The sequence below is a fragment of the Balearica regulorum genome, chromosome 24 (assembly GCF_011004875.1).
Source record: "Balearica regulorum gibbericeps isolate bBalReg1 chromosome 24, bBalReg1.pri, whole genome shotgun sequence".
NCBI lineage: Eukaryota > Metazoa > Chordata > Aves > Gruiformes > Gruidae > Balearica > Balearica regulorum.
This window is the reverse complement of record NC_046207.1, coordinates 5,725,661-5,746,561: the sequence shown is the minus strand read 5'-3', so window position 1 is coordinate 5,746,561 and position 20,901 is coordinate 5,725,661. Positions and strand designations below refer to the sequence as shown.

Genomic DNA, 20,901 nt, shown 5'->3' with positions numbered 1-20,901 from the left:
AGGGGCGGGGCGGAGGGCACGCTCCCCCCGCCGGCACCACGCGTCCCTTCTGCGCACGCGCACCGCCAGTCCTCCGCCTCCCCACAGGCCTTTGCGCTCCAGCGGCAAAGATGGCGGCGCTGAGCGGCGGCGTTGGGTCGTGGTGCCGGGGTGAGGGGCTCCTCACCGGGGCTGGGAGCCCCGCGGGGCTCGGACAAAGGGAGGGGTGTGTGCATGCGGCTCGGCCTGTCCTCACCCGGGCTCTGCTCCCCGGGCTCGGCTCCTGTCCCGCTTCCCCAGGGCCCTGAGCGCTGCCCGTGTGCCCTCTCTCCCCAGGCTGGCTGCCCGCCCTGCAGTTCGTCCGCCTCGGCTCCAAGGCGGTCACCCGGCACTGGAAGGCCATGCACTTCCAGCGCCAGAAGCTGATGGCCGTGACCGAGTACCTGGCCCCGCGGCCGGCCGTCCCACCGCGCTGCCTGGCCCCCGGGAAGGAGACGGTCGAGGAGGTAATTTTCTGGCGTGTGGCCGTTGTTGGGGACCTCAGGGCCCGAGGACACCGAGCGGCTTTGCACACCCAGTGCGTGTGCGCTTTGCTCTGGGGATTTGACGGGAGGATTTGACAGCCCCCACCGGGTGTGGTACAGACCCCCGGGACAGCCCTGCCCCGGGGTCAGCCGGGCTGGGCACCTGTAGGAGAGCTGCCCGGGGTGGTTACTGCCTCTCTCATCGCCTTGTGGGTGGCTGGGAGATGCCCCAGCTCGTAATCCCAAGTGCTGGAAACCAGGTGAGTCCCAATCCATGGCGGCGTCCCAGGGCAGTGGGTCCGGTTGCGGGGTTGGAGTGGGGGGAGGCGGCAGCCTTTGCCCCTTCCCTGCGGCCCAGCGCTGCTCCCTCCCTTCAGGACAATGGTTACGCCCGGCTGTTGCGGCGGCAGGTGGAAGAGGTGTTCCGGGACAATCGGATGATTGCCGTCTGTCAGTTCAACTCCATGCCCGGTGAGGACGTGGTGCTGATGAGGCACTACCTCCGGAAGCACAACATCGAGGTCAAGTTCGTCCTGAATGAGGTAGAGCAAGAGCTGCCGGGGCAGATCCCAGTGTGGTTGTGAGGGGAAGGTGGAGGAGAGGTGGGACGACTGCGTGGTGCCCGCTGGGGTGAAAAGCGGCCTCTGTGCTCCCCCACTGCATTTTGACAGCTGTCTTTGTCAGATTATCCGACCCGTGCTGTCCCAGTCCAAGTACAAGAATCTCCTCCCTCTCTTCGTGGCGCGCAATATCCTGCTGGTGAGCCGGGAAACGAAGGTGAAGGAGATGCTGCGGGTGCTGAAGGGAGTGCCGCAGATCAACCTCCTGGGTGAGAGCCTCCCCTGCATCCCCATCGGCTGGCACCGGGCTCAGGGCTTTCATCCAGCGCTCCCTCCTCAGGGTCCACGCTAACGGAGTCGTGTCTGCGGGATCGCTGTTGTGTCCATTAGAATGAGGGGATGGATGGTGAGGGGTGGGAGTCCTGCCTGCCAGAGCAAGCCTTTCCTCGTGCGCCTGCGGAAGACGAAGGCGCTCTGGCACCCGTCTCCTGCGCTCAGGTCTGCTCCTTTCTTCCAGGCGCCTGCATCGATGACACCATCCTGAGCAGGCAGGGAGTGGAGAACTTTGCCAAGCTGCCCTCGCTGGAGGCCACCCAGGGCCAGACGGTGGGTGCTCTGGCCCTCCTGCCCTCCCAGACGTCCTCCCTGCTCCAGCGCGGCTCTGCGCACCTCACGGCTCTCCTGGATCGGCACATCAGCCGGCTGCAGGCTGGGGAGACGGGGAGCCCAGCCGAGCCGGCCCCTGCCCAGAGCTCGGAGGCTCACTGACGCTGATCCTCATGTCGGCTCTTCGCCGGCTGCGGTCGGGAAGGGAGGTTCGGTCACGGGTGGGACTGAGGGTGCTGCAGCATCACCGACCCGTTTGGGGAGCCCCGGCCCTTCCCTTTGCTCCGATGGCACCTGGGAATGTCCTGGCTGCGGTTGGAGGGTCGCTGGGATCGGCCGGAGGGGGCAGACTGTGGTGGGGAGCTGTGGTGGTGCCGGTGGGGAGGATGTTGGGCACCCCGAGGCCCCCGCGCCCTCTGGAACGGGGGCGGTGAGGGGGAGCGTGCTGTGATGCTGATGGAGTCACGTCTGTGGGATCGCTGTCCTGCCCATTAAAGCGAGCTGTGTGGTGGTGGAGACGCCAGAGGCCTCGTCCTGGGTTTGGGGGGTGGGTGGGGGGTTCCTGCCCCTCGGCTCCATGGGGAGAGGCTGGGTGCTGCTCCAGGGGTGTCCTGGAGCTGAGCAGTGCTGGGGGGGCGGGCGAGGGAAATCCCGGGGGGGGGCTAAAGCAAAGCCTGGGGACTCCTGTGGGGTGGTGCCTCTCCCGGGGGTACCCCAGCCCTGCGTGGGCAGAGCTCGTGGGTTGGCCCTTTTCCCGTGGGCTGGGGCTGGCCTGGGGGGGGGGAGCAGGTGCAGCCGGGGTGAGACACCCCCCCCCCCACCCCTACGGGAGAGGAGCCGTCCCGCTGCCGGGGCTCCGCGGCTGGAGCCGTCCCCAATGCCGCGCAGGGGCTCCGGGTCCGTCCGTGCTCGGGACGCGGGTGGGTCCGGCTCGGTGCGGGCAGCCGGCGGGGGTGGTCCCGGTGCCCCGGCGGGCCCCCGGCGCTGGCGGTTCTGGTCCTCCACGGTGCAGGGGGCAGAGCCGAGCGGCTCCGGCCCGGCGCCTCCGCCTCCTTCCGTGTTCCGGTTCCTGCAGCCGCCGGGCAGGATGCGACCGGCCCCGGCTGTCCGCCCGCCGCCCGCCCAGGTGAGCACCGGGGACCCGGCCCCGGGGGGGGGGGAGGGAGTCGGGGTCCAGCCCCGCGTCCCCCCCCGCCCCCGCCAGGACCCCGCTGGCAGCCGGCCCCGGCCCCTGCTGCCCGCCGCTCCGGGGAGGGGGGGTGACACCTGCGGGGGGGGGGGGGAGCAGGCGGGGGGACACGGGGATGGGCTTTGCCCCGCGCTGCGGGGGTCGTGCCCGCGGCCGTGCCCTGCCCGGAGCAGGCGGGGGCTGCAGGCAGAGGGGGCGGCTGGGGACCCCCCGGGGGCACCGGCCCAGCTCCGCTCCTGCGCGGGGGGGGGTCAGACCTGCCCCCCGGCAGCACCCAGGGGGGCTCTCCGCTCGCTGCCAAGCTGGGCAGGGCAGGGGGGCCGGGCTGCGGTGGGAGCCCCCCCGTCCTCCTCCCCTCTGGGCAGGGGTGCGCGGTGCTGTGGTTATCGGTGCGGCGGTTACCGGTGCCGGGGCTTGGGGTTATCCCAGGACCGTCCTACAACAGCCCGGGATGCCGGGGTACCCCGGCAGGGGAACTGGCAAGGCGAGGGGGGAGAGCTTCCCCGTGCCTCAGTTTCCCCCTCCTGTAACTGAGAAGGGCAAAGGGAACACCCTGCTGGGAGGGAGCATGGCCAGGTCGGGGTTCTGGGGGGCCATGTCCTGGCTCGGGGGTACCAGAACGGATCGGTGCTGATCCCAGGCTCTGTTCCCCTGGCCGCCCTCCCGGCTGTGCCTGCCACCGGATTGCCCCGTGGCACCGAGTCCATGGGGCAATGGAGCAGGAGCGGGGTGGTGGGGCCGGACTCTGGACCTGCCAGGCGGGCGAGAGCCGGGCGGCGGAGGCGAGATAAGGCTGGGTGGGTCGAAGGCTCCGTCTCGCCCAGAAGCTCCTGGGTGCCAGCCGCAGTCCCATGCGAGGCTGCTCACTTCTGGGGGGGCAGGAGGATCCCCCTGCCCTTGTCCCCGCAGGAAACCTGCGGGCAGGGTGGGAGATGCCCTCCCTGGGCTCCTTGACATGGTGTCCCCTCCTCACAGCGGCTCCCACTGCTCAGGCTGTGACGGCTGAGTTTGGACCCCCAGCACGGACAGGAGAGGGGGCTTGGCCTGCCCCCCCCCCCCCCCCCCAGCCCCGTCCATTCACCGGCCATGGGCAGCCACGAGAAGGACTCATCCTCTCCGAAAAGGGCCCTGTCACGCTCCAACAGCACTGTGTCTTCCAAGCACAGCGGTGTTCAGCAGGTTGGGGGGCTCCAGGATTAGGGGGGCTCAGTGGGATCCCAGTGGTGCACGCAGGCTGGCTCGGGGGTGTCATGGGGCCCTGGGGGGCTTCACCCCACTTCAGGAAGGGTGGTACAGAGACGTCCCATTCCCAGGGGGTACCAAGGGTCCCTGCCCGAGGACAAGGTGGGGAGCACCCCATCTGCCCCTGGTGCTGACCCCCGTCCCTGGCAGGGCTCGGAGAGCTGGGAGGTGGTGGAGGAGCCGCGCACACTGGGCAGCCCAGGCCAGGAGCTGCTGCGGCACGAGGGGTACCTGCTCAAGAAGAGGAAATGGCCCCTGAAGGGTTGGCACAAGGTAACGGAGCAGAGCTGGCACTGGGAACCCTGCCCTGGCCACCTGACCGGTCCTGGGCACCGTCCCCATCCCTGGGGCGATTTGGGCCCCTGGATGGGGGAGACTGCAGGGACCAGTCTCTATCCCTCCCCAATCGTCCCTCTCTGTCCCCAGAGGTACTTTGTGCTGGAAAATGGCATCTTGAAATATGCCACCACACGCCAGGATGTGAGTGTGGGGCCGAGCTGCATCTGTGCAGCCTCCTTGAGGGCTCGGGGTGGGGAAGACCCCACGGTCCCCTTGAGGAAGGGGGTCTTCCCCCTGACAGGCGTCCCTGGGCTCCCCCAGGTCCTCAAGGGCAAACTGCACGGAGCCATTGACGTCCGTCAGTCCGTCATGTCTGTCAACAAGAAGGCGCAGCGGGTTGACTTGGACACGGAGGAGAACATCTACCACCTCAAGGTGCTGGTGGGGGCTGGCGCCAGGGCTGGGGGCATTGGGTCCCACCACCCGGGTCCCCCCACTCCAACTTGCCCCTGTCCCACAGATCAAGTCCCCAGAGCTCTTCACCAGCTGGGTGAGCAGCCTCTGCTCCCATCACCAGGGCGAGAGGCCCGAGCCCTGCCCCAGGGGAGGTCCCGCAGGAAGGACCCCCACCAACGTGCAGGTGGGTGGCACCTCGGGATGGCGATGCGAGGCAGTGTCCGGGCACGGGGCTCCCAGCGACAGCTCCGGTGGTGCCCCTTCTCCCCGGCTGCAGGGCCCGTGGACGCGGATCCTGCCCTCGGGCAGTGCCCCTGCCCTCTCCAGCCTCGCCAGCTCCCGGGACAAGGTGAACGCCTGGCTGAAGGACAGCGAGGGGCTGGAGCGCTGCTCGGCCGGTGAGCAGGGCGGGAGGGCATGCATGGGGTGGGGGGGATGCCCCGTCCCCCATCCCTGACTGGGCTCGCTCTGTGCCTGTCGCAGAGCTGTCAGAGTGCCAGGCGAAGCTGCAGGAGCTGACCGGCATGCTGCAGAGCCTGGAGGCCCTGCACCGCATCCCCTCAGCACCCCTCATCTCCGGCAGCCAGGTGAGCGGGGCAGTGGCGGGTACAGGGCTGAGCATCGCCCGGTGTGGCAGCCCCCTTTCCTGGGCTCCAGCCCCCTCCTCTCACTCACAGCCCTCGGCCGCCACAGAGAGGCCCAAGAAGGCCAGGAGGACAACCAAGATATGGTGCACGCAGAGCTTCGCCAAGGATGATACTATCGGCAGGGTGAGGAGGAGCGGGCGTCCCGCCGAGCTCTGCTGCTGCTGGCTGAGCCGCTGCCCAGGGACGGAGCCCCCCTCAGGGCCCTGCTGACCCCCATGTTCCCCCCCCCCCCCCCCCCCGCCCCAGGTCGGCCGCCTGCATGGCTCCGTCCCCAACCTCTCGCGCTACCTGGAGCCATCGCAGAGCCAGCTGCCCTTCAGCCTCCCCCCTGAGTACAGCCAGCTGCAGAGGAGCTTCTGGGTCCTGGCCCAGAAAGGTGGGATGGGGCAGGGGGGGCTGAGCCCAGCCAGGGGTCCCGGTGGTGGCAGCGCGGGTGCCAGGGTGCTGTGCCGCAGCCCGACCACCTGCTTGTGTCTCCCGGCAGTGCACGGCTCGCTCAGCAGCGTGGTGGCTGCGCTGATGGCCGAGAGGGCCCGTCTGGAGGAGATGCGGCAGGCACTGGACCGGCGGCGCTCAGCCCCGCACCCGGGGGGTGCCGGCAATGCCGGGGTGAGGGATCGTGGGGGACTGGGCAGGGCTGCCCCCGGCTTTGGGTCCTGCCAGGGCCTGGGGGTTGTTGCTGTGTCGGGGTGCTGGTGGGTGCAGTGAGTTGGCAGGGTCTCAGCCTGGTGCTGGGTGCCCGGGCAGCAGCAGGGCGATCCCCCCCTCCCCGTCAGCCCCACGCTGGCTGGAGGGGACAGGCTGGGGGGGGGGCGGGGGAGGCTCGGCTCAGCCTCCCCCTGCCTCCGCAGGCCACCCTGCACCGCTTCCACTCCCTCTCCATCTCCTCCGACACCACCCTGGACTCCTTCGCCTCACTGCACCCCGACGAGGTCAGCGGGGGGCCGAGATGGGGTGGGGGGCGCAGGCGGCCCCCCCGGGGCAGGGCGCTGAGGCAGTGGCTGTCCCAACAGCCGGACGCGCTGCCAGCCAAGGGCCGGGAGCAGCAGCTCTCCAACCGCAGCATCGTCTCGCTGGCCGACTCGCACACCGAGTTCTTCGACGCCTGCGAGGTCTTCCTCTCCGCCAGCTCCTCCGAGAACGAGGTGGGGCGGGGTGGGGAGCGGGGCCATGGCCGGGGGGAGGAGCTCTGCACCCCCCCCCCCCCCACCGCTGTTCTGTGGGTTCATCTCTCCCTTCTGTCTCCCCTGTCCCGTCCCCCCCCCGTTAGCCGGCTCGGGAGCCGCCCCCCCCTGCTCCCCGAGTGCCCCCCAGCCCCTCTATCCCCCCTGGTCCCCACTTGCCCCCCAGCCCCCGTGTCCCCTGCAGCCCCCCGCAGCCCCCCCGCTCCGGGCGCTCGGGGTCTCCACAGTCCCTGAGCCCGGCGGTGGGGGCCGGGTACTGCCGGTGCCCCCCCTCCGCCCCTGCTCCCCCCCTTCCTGCGGTCCCACCGGTATCCGCCACCCCCTCCTCGTCCTGTCCTCCCCCCCCCCCCCCAGCCCATCTCTCCTCCCATCCTCCCGAGGGGGACCCTGCCCGGTACAGCCCCTCCTGCCCCCCCCCCCCCGGTGCGGTAACCCACGGCTCCCCGTCCCGAGACCCCCCCGAAGCCGCCGACGGTCCCCTGCGCCTTCCCCAGCCCTCGGACGACGAGTCGTGCATCAGCGAGGCCACCACCAGCGCCTGCGAGGACGCGGCCGACCCGGGGGGGCCGGGTCGCCCCCCGACAGGTACCGAGGAGCGGGACACCGGTGAGGGGACCGCGGGGGGCGGCGAGGGGGGGGAATGAGGCGGCTCCACGGCCCCACCTCCCGGTGCCCGGCAGGAGCGGAGGGCCCGGGGATGCCCGTGGAGCCGCCGCCGCCGCCTCCTCTAGAGCTGCCGGGGCCGGATCCGCGGCGGCGGAGCTGCCTGCCCGCCCCCCCCGCGCCTCCGGGGGACGTGAGTCTGTGGGGGTTATTGCGGAGCAGCGTGGGGAAGGACCTGTCACGCGTGGCGCTACCCGTGCAGCTGAACGAGCCGCTCAACACGCTCCAGCGTCTCTGCGAGGAGCTCGAATACAGCGGGCTGCTGGACCGCGCCAGCCGCGCCCGCGACCCCCGGCAGCGCCTGGTGAGACGGGGGGGGGGGGGGGTCGGGGGCAGGGGGACCCCAGGGGACAAGGGGGACTTCGGGTGGGGGGGAGGGGGGGGGGGCATGGGGAGGTCGAGGGTACGGGGGACGTGGGGTCACGGGGAGCTCGGGAGGGTCTGGGGACACGGGGGTAGGGGAGTCCCCGGTGACATGGGGGGGCTCGGGGCCAGGAGGGGCATGGGGGGACGGGAGGGAGCTCGAGGACGCGGGGGGACTTCGAGGATTTAGGGGGCTCGGGGGACACGGGGGAGCTCAGGGACATGTGGGGCTCCTGGGATACAGGGGAGCAGAGGGGGCGCAGGGTCGGGGGGGGACACGGGGGGCCATGGGGGGCTTGGCTGGGCCCCCCCCCCCCCCAACAGCACGGGGCGTGGGATGCACGATCGGGGCGAGGCCACGGCCACTGTGGGCCTGGTGGAGGGTAAACACCCCCCCATGGGGAGGGACTGGCGGACGCCCCGACCCCGGCCCGGTGGCAGCGGTGCGGTGCCTGCGGTGCCAGGTCTACGTGGCCGCTTTCGCCGTGTCCGCCTACGCCTCCACCTACTACCGGGCGGGCAGCAAGCCCTTCAACCCGGTGCTGGGCGAGACCTACGAGTGCGTGCGGCCCGACCGCGGCTTCCGCTTCATCAGCGAGCAGGTAGGGACAGGCATGGGGAGGGAGGATGGAGCCGCACGGGGCATTGACATGTCCCTCTTCCTCCCTCCAGGTCTGCCACCACCCCCCCATCTCCGCCTGCCACGCCGAGTCCGACAACTTCATCTTCTGGCAAGGTGGGTGCCGAGGAGGGTGTTGGGGATACGTGAGGGGGCCGGGGGGGGGGGTCTCACCTCCTCCCACCCCCCCCCCCCCCAGACATGAGGTGGAAGAACAAATTCTGGGGCAAGTCCCTGGAGATCGTCCCCGTGGGCACCGTCAACATCCAGCTGCCCAGGTGAGACCCCGGCAGGTGCCCCCCGCCCCCCCCCCCCCCCAACCGCAGTACCACCCTGCCCGCCCACCCCGGCTGACGACGCAGCGCTGCCCGCAGGACCGGAGACCACTTTGAGTGGAACAAGGTGACGACCTGCATCCACAACGTCCTCAGCGGCCCCCGCTGGATCGAGCACTACGGGGAGGTGCTGATCCGCAACACCCGTGACGCCTCCTACCACTGCAAGCTCACCTTCTGCAAGGTGTGCCTGCCCCGCCCGGCCCCGCCCCACAGAGGCTCCGCCTCCCCAGCCTGGGCCCTGGCCCCGCCCTTTAGTCCCTGGGCTCCGCCCACCCCCCAGCTCCACCCTCCCATGTGGTACTGCATCACCATCGCCTGGCCCCACCCTTCTGGGTGTGGCCACACCCCTTTTGCCCACATGCTCATCTAAAGTGGTGTTGTCCCGCCCCCTTTTCCAATGGCCCCGCCCCCTTTTCCAATGGCCCCGCCCCCTTTTCCAATGGCCCCACCCCCTTTCCAATGGCCCTGCCCCTTTTCCATTGACTGCTCCATTACTCATAGCCCCGCCCCCTTTCCAATGGCCCCGCCCCCTTTCCAATGGCCCCTTTCCAATGGCCCCGCCCCTTTGCCATTGACTGCCTCATTGCTCATAGCCCCGCCCCTTTTCCAATGGCCCCACCCCTCATGGCTCCACCCCTTCCCAATGACTCCACCCCATTACTCATAGCCCTGCCCCTTTCCAGTGGCCCCGCCCCTTTCCATTGACCACCTCATTACTCATAGCCCCGCCCCTTTTCCAATGGCCCCACCCCCATGGTTCCACCCCTTCCCAATGACTCCACCCCATTACTCATAGCCCCGCCCCTTTCCCAATGCCCCCGCCCCTTTCCCAATGGCCCCGCCCCTTTCCCAATGACTCTGCCCATTACTCAGCCCCACCCCTTTTCCACTGCCCCTCCCTCCTCCAATGGCCCCACCCCTCACTTATGGCCCCGCCCTTCCCCATGGCTCCGCCCATTGCTCCTGGCCCCTCCCTTTCCCCCGGCCCCGCCCCGGCCCCCCCACGCAGCCCCCTGTGCCCGCAGGCCCGGTACTGGGGCGCGGGGGCCAACGAGGTGCAGGGCGCCGTGCTGAGCCGCACCGGGACCGTGGTGGAGCGCCTGGCCGGCAAGTGGCACGAGGGGCTGCACCGCGGGCCCGCCCCGGGGCAGTGCGTCTGGAGAGCCAGTAAGGACCCGGGGACGGGGGGATACCCCACCCTGGGGGCACCGCCGGGGGGGTCTCAGCACTGTGCACCCCCCCCTGCAGACCCCATGCCCCGTGACCACGAGAGGAACTACGGCTTCACCCAGTTTGCCCTGGAACTGAACGAGCTCACCCCCGAGCTGCGGCGGGTCCTGCCCTCCACCGACACCCGCCTGCGCCCCGACCAGCGGTGAGCAGCACCCCGGTGTCTGGGGGCAGGGCTGAGGCTGCCCAGCTCGTTTCAGCGATGGCGCGTGTGCATGTGTGTGTGTGTCCCCGTCCGTGTCCCCACCCCAGGTACCTGGAGGAAGGTAACGTGCCGGCGGCCGAGACGCAGAAGCGCCAGATCGAGCAGCTGCAGCGAGACCGACGCCGGGTCATGGAGGAGAACAACATCACGCACCAGGCTCGCTTCTTCAGGTCCGGCGCGGGGGGAGCCGGGGCGGGAGCCGGGGGGGGGGGGGGTTCGAGTGTGGTGCAATGCGTGGGGCACAGGGCACCCCATAGCTCGGGGGGATGCGGGGCTCTCGGGGAATGGGGGAGATGCCCTGGGGGGGGTCTCGATGGCGCCCCAGACGTGACTCCCCCCTTCCCCAGGCGGCTGACGGACGCCAACGGCAAGGAGTCGTGGGTCACCAACAACACCTACTGGAAGCTGCGCCTGGACCCCGGCTTTGCCCACCTGGACAGTGCGGTGCTCTGGTAGCCACCCCCACGGGGCGCTGAGCCCCCCCCCAGCTCATCACGGCAGTGGCACCCAGCAGCGGGGCTGGACCCCCAGCACTTGGGGTGCAATACCGGCCATTTTGCCGGTGTTTAAGCAAAACTGTGATATGGGGGCGGGGGGGGCACAGGCAGTGCCTCCCCCTGACCCGGGGCAGAGCTTCGGGGCTGGCCGGGGCACTGGGGGGCACAGGACACCTGGGTCCCTGACTCGCCGGGGGGGGGGACAGCGGGCCATCCTGGGGTGCCCGCGGGCGGGCAGACCCCTCTGGTCCCCCGGCCGTGCACAGCCCCTGCTTTAATAAAAGCTGCAAAGAGCTGGGGTGTGCAGAGTGCTTCCTTCTCCCTGCCACCGCCCCGGGGCTCAGGCTCCCCCTCCCTCAGCCCAGGGTGCCTGGCTGCCGCCAGCAAGGGGGGGGCACAAGTCCCATAACCCCCCCCCCGTGCCTCAGTTTCCCTCCTGCATGACGCGGAGGAGAGCAAAGAGCCGTGCCCCAGAGCGTTCGCTTTATTTTGAGATATGCTGCTGCCCCCAGCCCCACGCCAGGCACGTGGGGGTTCAATAAATACTTCACCGTTAAACCCCCCCCTCCTTAAAAACCACTGACGCCCCGTCCCATCCCCGCTTGCCCCCGCGGCCCCACCGGGGTGGCACCGGGGGCTGATTGTCTGGCTGCAGCCCCCCCTCCGCTCAAGTCTTCCCAGGATATGGGTCTTAAATGGGGGGGGGGGGGGGGGGGCACACAGGACCCCTTGTGCCCAGCTCCTCTGGCCTTGCAGTGCCCGGGGGGGGTGTGAGCCCCCCAGCCTGGCTCAGTTGCTGTAGAAGCCGTAGTAGCCGCCGTCAGCGCCCGGGTCCTTGTCATAGAGGTCCCCGTTACGGGGCGGGGGGGAGCTCTCGGTGCTGGAGGGGTACGGGGACACCCGCCGCCGCTTGCACTCGTACAGCCCCGAGTCCGAGGAGTCGCCCGAGGTGGCGGCGGGGGGCTCGGGGGGCCAGCCCTCCGCCTCCTTCCCCTTCTCCTCCCGGGGCTCCCGGAACCAGCCCAGAGCCCCGGGGCTGCCCTTGGGGCCGTACTGCCCGGGGCTCCAGCCCCCCGCCACCCCGAAACCCCCCGGCCCCTCGGGGTAGTAGGGCAGGGGTGGGTGGGGGGCAGGTGGCAGGGCGAAGGGCTTCACCCCATAGGGCACCAACTTGCCCCCCCCGTACCCCCCTTCGTAGCCACCGTACTCCAGCGCCCCGGCGGCAGGCGGTTGCTGGGGGGTGAAGTACCAGCACGGGGGGTCCTTGGGGGGCAGGGGCAGCGGAGCCCCCCGCTCCCCACCGAAGAAGCGCCCGGGGGGCAGCGGGTACTGCTCGGGCAGGAAGGGCTGGAAGCGGGGAGCTGGCAGGAGCTGCTGGCAACCGGGGGCGTCCGGCGGAGACGGGGTGAGGCGGTCGCCCTCCGAGGCCGTGTACATTCTGGGGGGGGGACAGGGTGGGAGTGGGGGGGATGCCCTCCCTCCCAGCAGCCAGGGCCGGGGGGGGAAACGACACGGGAGAGCGGGGGGACACTCACGACTCAAAGTTGTCCCGGAAGCCTTTGGCGAAGGGGTTGTGATCGATCTTCAGCTGGGTGATCTGGGGGGGACACACAGAGCTGGGGGGGCCTGGGGCTGCCAGCCTGCCCCCCTCCCCCAGGGATGTCCCCCCCCCCCCATCCCTTTTCCCTTGAGCAGCCCCCAGCCCAGCACCTGTGGGGCTCAGCCACAGCTTGGGGGGGCTGGGGTGAGTGCTGAGGTGGGATGCTGGGGGGGCATGGCAGGGCGCTGGGATGCTGACGGGATGCAGGGGGTACTGGGTGGGGGGGGGCTACTGGGATGCTGAAGGGATTCAGGGGGAGGTTACTGGCATGCTGAGGGATGGGGGGGGAGGTACCAGGGATTGCAGCGATGCTGCAGAGAGGGGTGTTGGGGGGGGGACGGCCCTGGGGGATGCCATCGGGGAGTCCCTGATGCTGGGGACCTTAGAGGGTGCTGGGGGGGGGGGGGTGGGTTAGCAGGGGCTGCTCTGGGTGGGGGTTTACTGGGGTTCCTGTGATGCTGGGGCAATACTGGGGTGTATCGGTGGTTTCTGTGGCCCTGGGGGGGGTGCTGGGGTTCCTGTGCTGCTGGGGGGGCTGTTTGTGGGGGTACCCCCATGCTAGGGACCAGGGATGGTCTCGTACTCACATCGGCGTTCTGGTAGGCTGTGACGGCAATGAACTGGGTCTCGGGGAAGGCGAAGGTGTGGGTGTGCGGGGAGGGGTACGCCTCCTCGCCCTCACCCTCCTTCACCTCCGTCACATGCAGCCGGGGCTGGTACTTGTGCAGCGACTGCAGCACAATCATCTGGAGGGGGGGACAGTGGGGGGGGGGGTCAGGGGGGGCACACAGGGACCCGGCACAGCCCGGCGCGGTGGCAGGACCCTTACCTGGCCAACGTTGTTGGACGCACCCTTGTTGTTGGTGAGCTTCAGCTTCCCAAAGGAGACCTCCTGCCGCATCCAGTGGGCGCCCGTGTTGGGCGAGTCGGGGTGCAGGTAGAGGCGGTTCCCTGGGGAGGGGGGGGGGGCAGCAGGGACGGGGTTACCCCCTGCCTGGGCCCACCAGGAGGAGGAAGGGGATGGGGTGAGGGGGTCGTACCTGGCATGTTGCCCTCAGCTTTGCCGCACTGCACCCACTTGCCACCCTGGTAGCGCCAGTGATGCTGGTCCACCAGCACCACGTCCACGCAGACGGTGTAGTGGGCCACGGGGTTGAGCCCCGAGAGGTTGAAGCTGAGGAACGGGAACATGCGCCTGGGGAGGGGACAGAGGTGCAGGTGCCGTCACACACACCAACCCCCCCCGCCCCAGCTCACCCCTGTTTGCAAGGGGCTGCACGGGGTGGGGGGGGTGGCTCTGCCTCGCAGAGTGGTGATGGGGAAACTGAGGCAGAGCGATGCCCGGCTGTGTGTCCCATCCCGCCCCCCCCCCATGCCCGGCTGGGTGCCCGTGAGGAGGTGACTGACCCCAGCAGCTGGGGGATGCTCTCGGGGCCGATCCCCCCCCCCCCCGGCATCTTCCTCCCCCTCCCTGAGCACCTTCCGGATCGGAAACCAACACCAGTGCTATTTCGGGCTGGGCGCCAGCCTGCACCAAGGGCAGGAAGGGGACAGGATGGGACGGCTGGGGGGGGAACCCTGCGGCCCCGGGGCTGCAGCTGCCACCACCCCCCCCCATGGGACTGCACCCCGCTGTCCCCACACCCCCAGAGGGGGACCCCAAATCCCAGTCCTGGGGTGGGAGCTGACCCCCCACGCCGCCAAGGTCAGTCCCTCCTTTTCCATCACCGGCCCCAGTAGCCCCAGTTGCCGGCCCAGGCTCACAGCGGGGGCCTCGAGTCGTGGCCAGGCCGCCCCCCCCAGCAGAGCTCAGCTTTTCACCTGTGGCATTTCAGCACCCGCTGGAGTTTTGGCTTTTGGCGGCCGGAGCTGGAAACCAGCCCCAGCACCTCCAGCAGCCCCGACCCCGCTGCCCGGCCGCCCCGTTAGCGTCACCCGTGATAACGAGCCATCGCCGGTGGGGAGCAGGACAGACCCCCCCCCCCACACACACACATACACAGACCGACATGGGGCACACGGAGGGCCCCCAGCCCTCCTCCCAGCTTTGCCTGGGTGAGACCCACATGGGGTGAGGGGGGGATTCATCCTGCCCCCCCCCCAGGGGAAGAGGGCTGGGGGGGCCGCAGCCCTGCACACCCCCGGCCCCCTCCCTCTCTCCTCGCCTCTTCCTCCCTCTCTTGGGCTGCGCCGCTTCCCGTGTGCCGGTACCCAGTGGGCGAGGGTGGGGGGCGGCTGGCAGTTTGGGGGGGGCTGAGTTCACCCCCGCTCCCCATTTCCTCGAAGCGCCGGCGTTTCTTATAAAGCGGGTGCCGGGGCTTCTCCGAAAGAGCCCCGGAAATCCTTGTCCCGCATGGGGCTGGGGGCTTCCGCCCCCCTCCCCCGTGCCAGAGGGGAACCCACCCCCCCCCAGCCAGGTTTGGGCAGGGGGGGGGTGGGCTGCTCCCCGGCCGACCACCCGGCAGGAGCGAGGGGCAGAGCTGGCAGCGGTGCCCGGCCCCGGGGGTGCCCACTGGCAGGAATCACCCCTGGAAGGGGGGCAGTGGGGGGGTTACTTTGCCTCCTCCCTGCCTGCCCTCGGCCACCCCAGCCCCCCGTGTGTCGGGGTTTCCCACCAGTCCCAAGGCAGAGACCGGTGAGCTCATGACAGGGATGGCACGATGCACCAAGGGGGCTGCTGCACCGGGGAGCCCAGCTGAGCCCCCCGGGCTTCTGTCCTGCCCCTCCGCACCAGCCAGGGGGGCCGGGAGAGCCGAAACACAGGCGAGGAGCAGAGCGAGGTGCCGGGACAGGAGCGTGGGGGATCGGCCGCGGCCCCGGCAGGAAGCATGGCTTGGGCAGTGCCACGGCGCCGGGGAAGCGGCATGCGAAGAGCGGTGGAAAGAGCGTGCACAGCCTGCACCGGGTGCCGCTGACTCAAAATTGCCTTTGCGAGAGAGAGGGGAAAAGAAAAAGAAAAAGAAAGCAGCGCTCGTGGCGAGGAACTGCACACGTGCTCCTCGGGGCCGGGACGGATGCCAGCATCCCGGGTACCCCAGGGTCCGGCCGAGCCCTCGCAGCCCCCATCCTGCCACTCGTGTGCCAAAAGCAGGCGGCACCCGGGGCTCACATCTCCGGAGCGAGTGAGATGCGGCCGTATGGAGGGACGGTGTTCCTGCCACCGATAAAAACTGCAGCCACATCAAAGGGCGGCAGCGAGGGGCTGAGCTGCTTCCGAGCCCTCGCCGAGCTCTCGTAGGGTGCTGCCTCACCACCGCTGCGCTCTGGGTGCCAAAGCCGTAGCCGGCACGGGCTCCTGGCACACCAGCAAGCCGGGGCGACAGCTGGCCCTGGGGCGAGCAGCCAGGCTGGGTATTGCACCAGCCCTGAGCTGCTGCAAGGAGCAGGGAGGAAGAAAACAGCCTTTTTCTGGTTTGGGTTTTTGGTTTTTTTTTCACCTTGCTTGCTCCGACACTGCCGGTTCCACGGCTCCCCGAGCCTTGTGCTGCCGGTGGAGCAGAGAGAGTGTTACAGCTCAAACGCTGCCGTGGTGCAAACCACAGGGCTCGGCCAGGGCATGGGAGGGCGGGGGGGGGGGTAAGACCCGAAACCATGCATGCCTCGCGTTTATTTTTAAATCCCCCGGTGCTCGAGCTCCCGGGGCTGCTGCTCGGGTAGGACTGGGTTCCCCTGGGTTTGGCCCCTGCGGTTTGGGAGGTGCCGCAGCGGGGTGCAGGATGCCCTGGCCAGTTCACACACACACTCCCAAACCACCCCCCTCCACACACCCCCCCCCCGTGCACCCCAAAAGCCGGTGGGCACCTCTGGTTTCCCTCCCTCTGCATGTTTGTTTCTGGAGCTCTGGTAGGGGCTCCTGGCTCTCAGACCCCAAGGTTTGTCCCCGCATGAACCCCACGACTCGGGGGGGGGGGGGGGTCGGGGAGGGGACACGGGGCAGGGGAGCCAGGGGACACGGGGAGGTGGGGGCACACTGGCACATCCAGGGGACGTGGGTGTCAAGTGGATGCTAGGTGATACGGGACATTGGGGTCTCGGGGACGCAAGGAGCAGGGACAGGGGGTCCAGGATGAAGCCAGGTGGGGGGAAATCTGGGGACCAGCTGCCTGCACCCCCCCCCCCCAGCCAGTGCTGCTCCCCCTGCCCAGCCCTGCCTGCACCCCGACAGCGCACCGGGGGGTGGGGGGGCTGCCGGCTTCCTGAGCCGCCTCCTCTCCCAGTGGCAACCCAGCGCGCCCCAGCCCCAGCGGCCGCAAGAACCACGGCCGCGTGGGAGATCGGCGCAGCCCCCACCGCACGGCACAGCTGTACGGCACGGCTGCTCGGCATGGCGCGGCGACAGGGCATGGCTGCACGGCCCGGCGTGGCTGCGTTGCACAGCTGCACGGCACGGTGGGTGCACGGCACAGCTACACGGCTGCACGGCACGGCTGCACGGCACGGCCTCCGACCCCGCAGAGCTGCCGGCCAGGCACCGCGTTCCCCCAGCCCAGGAACAGCAGCTGCTGGCCTGGACAAACCATCCCCGAGTCCCCCCCAGAAAAGCAAAACCAGCCCTTGTGTTCCCCCAAATGCACGACCACCCCCCCGCATCCCTCAAATTGAAGCCAACCCTCGTGTTTGCCGAATGCAAACGCAGCCCTCGTGTCCCCAAAGCGATCCTCCACGTCCCCCCCAAAGGCAACGCCAGCCCGCGCGTCCCCCAGACGCGAAGCCCTCCGCAGCACCCTCTCCCAAGGCAATGCCATTCCTTGTGACCCCAAGTGCAAAGACAGCCCCCGTACCCCCCCAAAGGCAGCACCGAGTCCCCCCTAAATGCAAAACCAGCCCCTGCGTCCCCCCAAAAGGTGAAGCCAGCCCCGGCTTTGACACAGAAACGCACGGCAGGAATTCCCCAGGCCCTTTTCAGGCAGGGCGATGGCGAGGCCTCGGGGCTTTCTGCAGAAATCCTGCCCTGGCTGAGCCCCGAGAGCTGAGGGGTGCGGAGGAGGGATGGGGACCTGCGTGGGAAACCGGCAGGAAATTATTTTTGCTGGGGATGTGTGGGCATGGGACGGCATGGGACGGAGAGGCAGAGCCAGGGCAGAGGGGCAGGAAGGTGCCGGTGGGGGTAAATCCCAGTGCCCGAGCAGGTTCGCCCCGGTGCCGTCATCTCCCGCCTGGCCTCAGGTCCTCTCGTGGGGACATGGGGGGGGGGGCCGCACCCCAGGGACACCGGCGAGGAGGTACCAGTGCAGCCTGGCAAGACAGGACACCCGCACCCCCAGTGGGAAGGGACGCGTCCCCTGCCCTGCCCCGGAGCCCCCCAGCCTGGTGGGTGCACACGTCCGACCTCGAGCCCCCACTTTGGGGTTTTTCCTGTGTCTCAGCAGCACTGCAGCCCAGCTCTGCACACAGAATTTTTTGCAAAAGCAGCTTGGGTTTGGGGGAAACGGATGTTTTGTGGCTCTGAGTTTGACGTCTCCCTGGGCTGGGTTTGCTGTGAGCACCCCCCAGCACACACCGTGTCCCCCCCAGACTCCAGCCCCTCTGCAGAGCCATCGGGGGGATGGAGCTGGAAAAAGAGCCCCAAAATGGCCTGATTTCAGGCTGGGAGCTGGCAGCAGAGCCCAGACATGCAGCGGGGCAGAGGGGACGGGATCTCTGGGGGCACCCCAGTTTCCAGACCCTCAGCACCAGATCCTGAGCCACCCCGACACAGTGGGGATGGGCACTGCCCCAGCATCTGGCACAACAGCTGGGGAAAGAGAAGAGGAAAGCAATGGGTCAGATTTTGGCAGGTTCCTGTAAGGACCTGAACGATGGCGGGTGAAAAACAATCATCCGAGGGGCCCAATGTCCCCGCCACCCCCTTGGCCGATGCTGGGGACACGTCACCCCATTTGTGATGGTGCGGGTTTGCTGCCGAGCGGCCCCGAGCCCGGCGGGGGGAGCAGGTCTGGGAACGGCCGTGGCAAACCAAGCGGCCCTAACGTGTTTAGACTTCCAACACATTAAGCAGGTTGGTCTCAGCATCGAAGTGACACCGTCTGTCTCGGCCGAGGGAGGGAAGAGGATGTGGAGCATCGCTGCCGGCAGCCCCCGCACCCAGCCCCGGCGTTGGGCAGAAAGAGAACCCCTGGGCGGAGAAATGATGGGGGGGGGGGGGGGGGGAGGGAATCACTGCAGCAGGAGGAGCCGGGGGGGTCTCTGCCAGCTGCCCTGCACGCAGCGGGTGTGCGCTGCCCTGTCTCTGCCACGCCACGGATTTTTGTGAGCCACAGCATAGCCCCTGAGCCTGATCCGGAAGGGGCTGGGCCCCATGCGCAGCCCCACCACGCTCACACTCCCCTCCTTGCCCCAGCACGATCCCGCTGAGACAGCCCGGGGTCCGGCTCCCCCAACCCACATCACCCCGCTGTAGGGCCAAAGGACGGGCTCAGGGCGAGCATCAGCATTTCGGGGTCCCCTTGCTCCAAGTCAGGGTGACTCCATGGCCCCCCAGGGCCCGTATCACACCCGGCCCCCTCCCAGACCCGGCAAGCAGGGGCGTTGGTAGGGGCGGAGGGGGATGTTAGCCCCCACATATCGCCCAGCCCTGCCCCGGCAGGCCCCGGGCTCTCACTACTTGTTGCAGCGCTGAGCTCTGGATCCGACCCGTGGGTCGAGGCCGGACAAACGGACAAACGCTGCCTCCGGGCCCCCGGCACTGGCACCATCTCTGCGAGCTTCCTGGCACAACAAACCTCGCCCAGACACGGGAGGTCTGGACCCTGGACCCCCCCCTCCCACCTCGACAACCCCCCAAGACCCTCTTCTCCTTCCAAGAAGCTTCAACTCCCCTACAAAGTGAAACCTGGGGGGGGGGGGGTGTCTGGTCCGCTTCACTCCCCCACTTTTTTCCTTCACCCACAGAGAAATGCATCACCCCAAACCCCCCAGGGACAGGGATCCCCTCTTGCACAAACCCACCCCCCCTTGCACAGGCAGATGGGGACCCTCAGCCCCACAAATACCCCCCCACCATCACCTCCAGCCCTTTGGGGAGCCGAGGCAGGAACCTCCAGCCCCTCACCGCACCGGCCACCCCCAGCCCCCCCCCCCCCGCCCCCAGCCTGTCCCGTACCCTTCACTGCACCCCACTGCCCGGCACACCCACCCCAGCATCCCCAGCCCTGCCTGTATCCCTGCCCACACCGGACCCCCCACCCTCTCCGATGCCCGTGCGCATCCCGGTGCTGCTGCCGGTCTCTGTCCCAGTGCCCCCCCCCCGGTTCCCCGCCCCGGTACCCCCCCGTTCCCCCCCTGTACCCCAGCTCACCTGCCCTGCTTGGTGATGATCATCTCGGTCTGGTGCTTGTGGAACTTGGCCCAGAGCGGGTAGTTGTTGAGCATCACCTGCACCTTACCGGCCGCCCGGTACCCGGGCAGGGCGCAGAGCGGCCCGGCGCGGGGGCACAGCGGAGGGGCCCCGGGGGTGTAAGCTCCCTCCGCACCCGCGTACAGCTCCGTGCCCGCGTAACCCTCGACCGCGTAACCCTCGACCGGGGCGGCGGCGGGAGGCGGCGGTGCCCGGTAAGGCGGGCACGGTCCCAGGAACCGGCCGCCGAAGCCGCCGGGAGCACCGTAAGGCAGCGGGGGAGCTCCCGGCTCCGGTCCCCCCCCATCACCGTAGTAGGCTGCGGCGGCGTCCCGGGGGCCCGGCGGCTCCTTGGCGAAGCTGGCGGCGCCGCTGAGCATGGGGGCGGCGGGGCGGGGGGCTCCGGTGCCCGGCTCCAGCGCGCCCATGGACGGGCGGGGGGCACCGGCCCCGCTCAGCCGCTCATGGGGACCCCGCCGGCGGCCCCGGGACCCAGAGCCGGGCGCGTTTCAGCGGTGTCCGCCTCGCCGGGCTCCCGCCGCCCCCTCCATACCCGGCGGTGGGGTGGGGGGGGGGGCCGAGCCGGGGCGGCCCGGGGGAAAGCCAAGGGGGACAAAAACAAACCCGAAAATAAAACCTCAAAACCCCAAACACCCGGAAAACCCTCAAAAGTGCCGTCGGGGGTGGCCCGGGGGGGGGGGGGGGGGGCCGCCCTGCCCCGCTGCTGCCGGTACCGCTGCCGGTGCCCTCACGCGCTCCACCTGCCCATCCCCGTGGCCCCGCGCCTCTTATCCAAAGAAGCGGCTCCGCGCCGGCAGCTCCGCCCCAACCCCCCCCCTCCGCCTCACCGGGGCGGAGAAGCGGCCACGGGGCGGGCCGGGGAGGGAGGGGCGGGACACGCGAGGAGCGGGACACGCGGGGAGAGGCGCTGAGGGAAGGTGCAGGGACGCGGGAGAGGGGTGGGGGATACAGGGGACACGGAGCGTGGGAAGGGATGGGGGGACACGTGAGGACGTGGGGCACGGGGAGGTGGGAGAGGATGGGGAGGGGCGGGAGGAGCCGGGGGCCGTGGGACACTGGCAGGCGTGGGAACACGGGAGGGGGCAGGGACACGGTGGGGAGACACAGGGACAGAGCACGCAGGGACGGGGGACAGTGCGGGGGCCACACTCCTGCCCGTGTTCGGGGGCTCTGGGGTGACACAGGGCACTGGGGGCCAGTTAACGCTCTGTCCCCCTCCTCCCAGGACCCTTAATTAATCCATTAATTAGCGTCCGGGGGTGCTGCATGGGCCCTGTGTGGGTGTGGGGTGCTGCCCCCTCTGGGGAGACCGAGGCAGCCCCCAGACTCTGCGTGGGTCTTGGGTGCCCAATATTTTGGGTCC

The 20,901-nt window shown here is 69.7% G+C and overlaps 3 protein-coding genes across 5 annotated transcripts; 2 read left to right on the top strand and 1 right to left on the bottom strand.

The window, feature by feature from the left end:
* Nucleotides 1–43: 43 nt before the first annotated feature.
* MRPL10 (mitochondrial ribosomal protein L10) lies at nt 44–2,185 on the top strand. Its single transcript, XM_075775171.1, has 5 exons — nt 44–150; nt 316–485; nt 881–1,045; nt 1,188–1,332; nt 1,581–2,185. The coding sequence occupies exons 1-5, from the start codon at nt 111–113 to the stop codon at nt 1,829–1,831; spliced, it is 771 nt and encodes a 256-aa protein (XP_075631286.1). The 5' UTR covers nt 44–110; the 3' UTR covers nt 1,832–2,185.
* A 471-nt stretch (nt 2,186–2,656) lies between these two features.
* On the top strand, nt 2,657–11,139 carry OSBPL7 (oxysterol binding protein like 7). 3 transcript variants are annotated; one of them, XM_075775156.1, is made up of 23 exons: nt 2,659–2,795; nt 3,834–4,037; nt 4,251–4,373; nt 4,527–4,580; nt 4,701–4,814; nt 4,900–5,019; nt 5,113–5,233; nt 5,319–5,422; nt 5,513–5,605; nt 5,729–5,858; nt 5,967–6,091; nt 6,334–6,414; nt 6,496–6,627; nt 7,161–7,272; nt 7,347–7,633; nt 8,157–8,294; nt 8,365–8,428; nt 8,511–8,589; nt 8,686–8,830; nt 9,675–9,816; nt 9,898–10,024; nt 10,132–10,254; nt 10,432–11,139. In XM_075775156.1, the coding sequence occupies exons 2-23, from the start codon at nt 3,945–3,947 to the stop codon at nt 10,538–10,540; spliced, it is 2,616 nt and encodes an 871-aa protein (XP_075631271.1). In that variant the 5' UTR covers nt 2,659–2,795; nt 3,834–3,944; the 3' UTR covers nt 10,541–11,139. The 3 variants fall into 3 exon arrangements, with proteins under 3 accessions (XP_075631273.1, XP_075631271.1, XP_075631272.1); XM_075775157.1 differs by having other exon boundaries at nt 2,663–2,795; nt 7,161–7,251; XM_075775158.1 differs by lacking the exons at nt 5,729–5,858; nt 5,967–6,091 and having other exon boundaries at nt 2,657–2,795.
* On the bottom strand, nt 11,044–20,199 carry TBX21 (T-box transcription factor 21). Its single transcript, XM_075775160.1, has 6 exons — nt 19,479–20,199; nt 13,222–13,376; nt 13,011–13,132; nt 12,769–12,927; nt 12,117–12,178; nt 11,044–12,019 (listed from the first exon to the last, which is right to left on the bottom strand). Exons 1-6 carry the CDS (start codon nt 19,943–19,945, stop codon nt 11,371–11,373), a joined length of 1,614 nt encoding a protein of 537 aa, XP_075631275.1. The 5' UTR covers nt 19,946–20,199; the 3' UTR covers nt 11,044–11,370.
* Nucleotides 20,200–20,901: the final 702 nt, after the last annotated feature.

Excerpts from the sequence above, each read along its gene's own strand:
- MRPL10 (XM_075775171.1), top strand. The coding sequence starts at position 111 with ATGGCGGCGCTGAGCGGCGGCGTTGGGTCGTGGTGCCGGG. Across the intron at positions 486-880 it reads GGAAGGAGACGGTCGAGGAG|GACAATGGTTACGCCCGGCT; the intron begins GTAATTTTCTGG and ends CCCTCCCTTCAG. Across the intron at positions 1,333-1,580 it reads GCCGCAGATCAACCTCCTGG|GCGCCTGCATCGATGACACC; the intron begins GTGAGAGCCTCC and ends CCTTTCTTCCAG.
- OSBPL7 (XM_075775156.1), top strand. The coding sequence starts at position 3,945 with ATGGGCAGCCACGAGAAGGACTCATCCTCTCCGAAAAGGGCCCTGTCA. Across the intron at positions 6,628-7,160 it reads CCAGCTCCTCCGAGAACGAG|CCCTCGGACGACGAGTCGTG; the intron begins GTGGGGCGGGGT and ends CGCCTTCCCCAG. Across the intron at positions 8,295-8,364 it reads TCCGCTTCATCAGCGAGCAG|GTCTGCCACCACCCCCCCAT; the intron begins GTAGGGACAGGC and ends TCCTCCCTCCAG.
- TBX21 (XM_075775160.1), bottom strand. The coding sequence starts at position 19,945 with ATGGGCGCGCTGGAGCCGGGCACCGGAGCCCCCCGCCCCGCCGCCCCC. Across the intron at positions 13,377-19,478 it reads ATCATCACCAAGCAGGGCAG|GCGCATGTTCCCGTTCCTCA; the intron begins GTGAGCTGGGGT and ends TCCCCTCCCCAG. Across the intron at positions 12,928-13,010 it reads CGTCCAACAACGTTGGCCAG|ATGATTGTGCTGCAGTCGCT; the intron begins GTAAGGGTCCTG and ends CCCCCCCTCCAG.